Source organism: Cynoglossus semilaevis, chromosome 11 (assembly GCF_000523025.1).
Source record: "Cynoglossus semilaevis isolate Cse_v1.0 chromosome 11, Cse_v1.0, whole genome shotgun sequence".
NCBI classification, from domain to species: Eukaryota; Metazoa; Chordata; class Actinopteri; order Pleuronectiformes; family Cynoglossidae; genus Cynoglossus; species Cynoglossus semilaevis.
Window position 1 is genome coordinate 9703519 of NC_024317.1, and position 7019 is coordinate 9710537.

The window sequence follows — 7019 nt, forward strand, 5'->3', positions numbered from 1 at the left end:
CACTCACTAACACACACACACATTTCACGTACAACTCCAACATTTTTCTAAATCATTGGAGACATTTGTCAAGCATTAAGACTTCTGATGTGTTCTTTGTTTTTATTTTTGATTCTTTCTGGAGGCCAGCAGGATCAGTTGCTGGGTTTTCATGTGGAAGTGCTTAAGGGTTTGAGAGTTAACACCTTGGTGAGCTGCTCTGCACTCTCGCCCGCTGCTAAACAAAGGCGGCTTTGTGTAGACTCTCCCCAAATGTTTTCTTAACGTGTTCCAGGCAGTTTGAGCAGGCAACTAAAGTAAACAAGATGTTGCCATGATAAAAACACTTGTAAAAACACAGCAGAGTGCACTTTGAGAGACTTTTTCAGGCCCAGCTCGAGCAGCACACTGAACTTAATCCTCTTCTCTTCTATAAACAAAGGGTGAGGCAATGTCAGAATACAATAAATACTGATGGATTTAATGGGTCACTCCCAAAGTTAAAAAAATGTGTCTATGTTGTTAGTAAGTCAGTGTCATGGGATATTTATTTAACAAAACTTAAAATAGGCGTCTGCCTCTTTTTAAGGCTGTAACAAACAAAGAGAAACGGGAAACATGCCAACAGTTGTTTAGTGCTTAAAAATACATTGAAATTATTTGCTAATAAATTTGACTTTACACCATTGTCTCTGATTTAGCTTTTTTTTTTACAGTATATGTAGTAAAAAAAACATTTAATAAAAAGGGAACACTACAGCAGCCGTAGGTTCGTTTACTTCCCATCGTTAGGCTGTTGAAAGTACAGGGTGATGATGTTACTGTAAAGTTATTATAAATTATTAAGTCTATTTGTTTAAACATTAACAATGGTGACGTCATTTGCTTCAACATGAAAAGGTCAATTTGATTTTTTTTAAATGTAATCATCTAGAACAAGTGAACTGTAAATGTTGCAGAAATCTTATGAAAAATCTTCTCAGAATAGTGGAGTATGTACTGTATATATCTATGTATATATGTATAAAGTGAAGTTGGACATTTCAGCTTGAACACATACCAGGAATTTCCCCCCGGGCCAGACTTGTGACTTGCAGCACCTTTACCTCCTGCTCTCTGAGAACAGCGCTTGTTTTGGGATAATGGAATTGTGTCATATCTTGTTTAGAGTGCGACTAATCCGGGGTGACAGTGGCCTATTGATCTGCTGCCATGACGCAGATGTTTTCATCCTCCCTGAAGCAGCTCCCATGGAGCTGTTTTGTTTTTGGATTACCTCGCTGCACACCGGCTTGATTAGTAAACCCTGGTTCTGACTCAGTCACAGACTCATAACACAAAGCAAGCCCATGTCAGGCTAGACGGCCAGGGAGGATCCAAACTTTTTTACAAAGATTGGCCAATTGGACAGTGTCCAATTACCAAAGGGCCAGCGCCTCACGTGACATGTTTTTTTTAAATTTTCATAAACTTAGTACAGGTAATCAAGACTTGGAAATTAAACAAGAACCAACTACCTCTCCCCTTTTCACTCACTAATCTGAATACATCGCTAGATAAATTTAAACAAAAAAGAAAACAAAGAAAAGTAAGTCCAAAACATTTAGAGCCAATAGTCACAAAATATTTTAAAAAATACCTTGGAAATGGTCAGAAATATTGAGAAACTTTCACAGGAACAAAAACAATTCCAGCCATACACAAGCAAAAAAGGTCAAGGTGGTTCAAGGATGGACTTGGAACCTTTTCCAGGTCCTGTTTGTGAATTACTCTACTATGTAGCTGTAGCTCAGCAGGTCAGGCTGACAAGGCTGAGATAAAGAGCAAACAAAAAAAATCAAGAAGTGAAGGGAGACAAAAGGAAGGGTTTGAACTAAAAGACAAGATAAAGCTGAGTAAGTCATTCATCTACACACACACACACACACACACACACACACAGGCTGGTTTGTGTGTTTTGTAGGAACTGTTTGATTTCCCTATCCTAACATGAACTATTAAGAATATGTGCCTAATCCTTACCTTAACTTGAACTTGACCTTTAGTCTAATCTCATTTCCAATTTAAGACTTCAAACACCCCATTAATGAGGGGACCAGAAAAGTGTCCCCAAAAGGATGTCCCCACAACATTTGGATTTTCCAGAAAATGTCCCCAATAGTATACAGCTACTGTATATCAAGATCACACAAACACACACACACACACACAAACGTATCTTCCGGTCCAGTGACAAAGGCAAACATGCAGAGCTCTCTAAGGGTGGGCAGACACAGATAAACATCCCACCGTAGTTTGTTTGGGAAAAGTGGCCCCGGTCGCCATGGGAACTGCACTTATCACAGGAATGAGAGGCCCCTGCCGTTCTCAGAAGGAGACCCTGTCACAGAGAAGCGACCCAGACACCTGCAGAGCTTCTGAGTCACTGTAATCGACCCGACATGAGGGCAGACACACAAACGTCTGACAGGGATTTAAAACTTACTTGAGAAAAGACTGGAAATCCTCAAACACGGCCTCACATCCGGGCCACTTGCAGACGCCGTGACCGTAGAGTGGGTGACAGTGAGGGGAGGGCTCTTCTAATGTGGACCTGGAAGAAAAAGTCACAGAAAGATCAATCAATACAATGCAGCAGAGCTTCTACGGGTCAGTGGTACACCTCTGCTGACATGACCCAACAGTTGTTTAAACCAGTCCTGGATTGGTTTTACCTGCCTAGAAACATTTTTTTAAAATTAGTTTTGTTGACTGCTTAGGGGGATTTTCTTTTTTCCAGGATCATAACATGAATTCTTTGGTAACGTTTGGCTAATCTTTATTGTTTCTGTTAGACCTTAGTAGCTTTTTTTTTTACTACATTTAGTTACGAAATTTCTGTTGACACTGTCTAATGTCTTTGACTAATCATTTTAAAGCACATTTGTGTGTCTTAGTAGCTTTGTTTTGTAGCTTAGTAGCTTTGACTATTCATTTTAAAGCACATTTGTGTGTCTTAAATTCTGGTCTAAATATGACAGGAGGTGGATCTAGTCAGGTTTTGGACACTTCCTCCTCATTACGTCTTTGAGGTGACGAGGTGTTTCCTCGGCGGTCCACTCTGTTTCATGTCCGTGGCCGCCTGGAGCCACCTGCGGCACAACACCAAAGTTAACAAACAAACCAGCAGCTCTACTGACCAGTCCATGTCACCAGAGGGCTGACATGGACTTGTCTATAGGGAGCGTCTGGTTTTGCACAATCAGTGTAAACAGCAGGAACATCCCTAAAAAACAAACTTTACAACATGGACCATATGGCGAGAGGCGTGAAACCACAGCTAACCACAATCAGTGTTGAGAGAAAAGGGCCTGTGTGGAGGCAGTGTCTGCTAAGAGAGTGAGACAGGCAGCCATATGGGCACAAGGCAGTGAACAAGACACAACTCTCAGCTACAAGAGCCTGGGGGACTGGCCTATATTGCTACCACCTGTGCTTCCAGTGGCTGGTGAGCACAGCGCTGCTGCTTCTCTTCCAGTCTTAGCCCTGCTCTCAGACAGCAGGCCAGCTACGGAGATTCATTACAGCACAAACTGTATGTGTTGCCATGTGGGAGGAAGTCTAGTCACTGAACCTCCATTCATATACAAACCCCATTTACAGCAATGTTGGAAAAAATCCAATTAAAACTAAGCATTTTATCTAAAATCATCAGCCAACTGAAATAAATATAGAATAGTAAACATTTTAATTTCTTCATCACTGGCTTATATTTAATTTTTTTATTGCTTCAAATAATCTACTACCTATTTGATTTTACAGACTGGACAATTTTCTTCCTATAAAATCCTCTTGTTTTATTAACACTCACTTTGAGATAAATTACCTACTGCAGTATCGCCACTTTCATCATTAATCAGTCTTGTTGTCAGTGCTTAGTTACGATGGTCTGATCTTTCTTTTCAAAATACACAGAGTTTCTATGCTGGTTTGATCCATGTCACCAAGTGACAAATATGGTTATATTACATACAATATTTTTTGTCAATGTCTAAAAGGCTTCAATTCTTTTTAAGGCCACCGAGTAGAGTGGCTCAAAAGTATGGGAGGGGAATCAGTGAGAAATACATGCAGTCAAAAGCCGGGGTGTGTTTAAAGTGTGCATTTCTAAACAGGGTAAATGCCTGATTTTTACACCAAGTGAGCAGTAATTTAAAAAAGAGAAAGTGATTTGTGGATCTTTTTCCCAAGAAAGAACAAAGCTTGGTTTTACTTTACTGCAATCATAATAGAAGTGTTAGCACTGTCAGACAGCCTGAGGTTAGAAAACTCTAATGATCTCTTATCACTTCTGGTTTCTTCAGACACAAAGAGAAACTGTGTAAAACGTTCAGATGTTACTCGATGTTTATGTGTGGATGAGGGGAACGGCACAGAGGGACGGCTCAGACAGCTGGTAGCCAGTTGTTTTCTAGTCCACTTCTTTTGATGGGAATCTCCAGGCCATAAACAAGTCATGATCTATGGCATCGTGTACTGATGGACTCAATCTATCAGCAAACGTGAAAAGATTGATGTCCAACGTGCCAGGTCACAGTCTGGCTAAAGTATGTGAACGCAGCACAGCAGCAGCATCCCTCATTGCTGGTACTGATTTAGGCTTATTCCCTCATGCCCCCCCCCCCCTTCCATCCTCCATTCAAGCTCACTCCTTCTTGTCTTTAATGGAAAAAATACAGCCTTTTTTAAACCTTCTGCTCTTCGATGTTATGGGAAAAAAACCCCAAAAAGAATTCTTGGCTTCAGAGAGACAAAGGTGTTTATGGATGCAGTCTGGTTTTGTTAGATGGAGGTGAACTGTTGGACTGTGTTTTGGACGTGCTCAAAGTAGAATTCAAATATAAACGGACACCTCTGCTTGAGTTCATCTCAGTCTCTCTTTAAAACTGCTAAACACAAGGTGTAAAAGCGGTGGCTTGAGTCCTGCTTGTTGGACCACTCACATGTCAGCCCACCATCATTAACACTACATTGACCACAGCAAAGACCCTGGATTGGAGAATTACCTGCTGGTCAGGGTCAGTGTCTAGCAATCATCTCTCAGAGGTTTGATATATTCAAAAACAATTAGTAAAACTTTGTCTTTGACTCAGACCAGACTTTCACCCAAGTACGATAATCGTAGGCTCTTGAACAACAACTTTTTGTGTAAAAAAACTTTCTTTTTTTTCTCTCTTTTTCTTACAATCGGTACTTTCCTCACACCTTCAGTGAGCCTTATTAGAAATAATTTAATTATATCTTTTTTCCTAGTTTAAGACAAATGAAAGGCAGAGCAGAGATAGGAATGCTGTGCCAAATCTGATTATTTATCTCTTTAACAAATTGCTGTGTTACAGTCCCCAAGCTGTGGTTACTGATGGTTGTTGGGAAGTTAAGTGGGCCAAGTGCTTTGTGAGGATGCTCCCCCCTCTTTACTGAGCTGATGCAGCAGTGCACGGGGAATTTGTGTCAGATACAGATCAGGCGCATTTCATTTAAATAAGCAAATCATTGAATAAAGATGACCTGGCTCACATGGGTATATCTCTATCTTTGCATCAGACTCCGAGGGCTGGGAGATGACACGCACTGGCAGATTGAGTGACTCAAGCCCTGGTCATATCAGAGATGTTTTGGAGACAAACTCCAATCCCGGGGCCTGCTGCGGAGACCAAGACAACTAAAAGCAGGAGCACGTGCCTCCTCGGCTTCTGTGTGTCAAGGCGGCAGTGATTGAATTTCTCCTCCTTCCTTAAGACGGAAGTGCCGAGTCGGTGAGTGATTCCTGTGGATGCACTTAAGGTTTTAGTTGCAGGCGTCGTTGTGCCTGGGCAGATTTTATATGACACATGAAACTAACTACATGGTACTTAGGGCCTGCTGTAAACCAATCTCAAAGCCAGTCGGGAAAACAGGTCCATCAGCAGAGAGCCTTGTTTCTGTTGCATGACAAAAGGACTTGCAAAACCGCATCAATTAAAAGTTCATTAAGTGCAGAGCTGGGAGGATGAGTGGATGCTCTCTATTTACGCCCCGGACAGCCCAGCCCATTATCTTCAACCTGATTATTCAAATCCCTGGATTATAACACAGACATTTTCTCAGAGCCGCACTTGGAATAATCACACTTAACGTTCCATTTTTTCCCCCCTTCTTTCAACCCAGTCTGATTAAAACTGAGTGCATCTTCAAAGGAGGTGTAGACATCCAAATGTCCAAATATTATCCTGGGGACGGAGTTTTGGTTTGTTGATCTACAATTGTTCTTTTACGTGTGAAATTAAAGATGTTTGTGCTCGTGTTGTACTGCTGTTCGACTTCCTGTGGCAGAGAGGAGGATAAGAATCACCTGCCTGCTCTGTTTCCCTCAAAGATCTAAGATAGTCAGAGAATATTCAGACCCAGTCTGCCGTCTTCACTTAGGCTCATGTTAAACCGCTGTTGACGTCCTCTTTAATCTCTGACAGTCAGCACACGGCTGCCAGCTCTCCTGTGGTGTCATCGCCAATGTTTCAATGAGCCCTCAGCCTTCTCTGCACCGACTGGTTGCTCACTTTCTACTGCCCTCCCCAGCCCCTCCTAATTCTTGTATCAGAAATCCAGAAATGTTGAGACACTTAGACACTGGAATTTTGGAAAGAGTCCAAATTTGAGAAATTGTGTACTTTTTAATTAGATCAACTGAAAAGTTATTTTATGTGTTATCTTTACTGAAAGCATTGCTATGTAACTCAAGTGAAAACGCAATTATGTGTTTAGTTTGGTTTTAGTGGGACAAACATGTCCTTCCTTGCCCTTTTAAAAAGAGGTTAGGGTAAAATATGAGCTGTAGTTTCCAGCAGGTGTGTGTGTGTGCGCGCGTGTGTGTGTCAAAGAGTCAAAAGAATGAGCCTGTACAGGTAGCATGTCATCAATCTAGTTCACTGTCACAAAAGCACTTTCAAAGAATGAACTCTCCTTTTCTATCTCTCCATCGCTGGATCACAGATTTCCTCTCGGCTGCCGCTCAGATCCTCTCC

At 41.5% G+C, this 7019-nt stretch overlaps 1 protein-coding gene across 13 annotated transcripts in view; it reads right to left on the minus strand.

Annotated features, from left to right (window-relative positions):
* Positions 1-7019, minus strand: part of foxp1b (forkhead box P1b) — a 187013-nt gene that overhangs the window by 24230 nt on the left and 155764 nt on the right. For all 13 annotated transcript variants that reach the window (XM_025059801.1, XM_025059804.1, XM_008320440.3 and 10 more), the window contains one exon: positions 2465-2572. In XM_025059801.1, coding sequence (XP_024915569.1) covers positions 2465-2572 — 108 coding nt within the window. The remainder of the gene's footprint in view (positions 1-2464; positions 2573-7019) is intronic.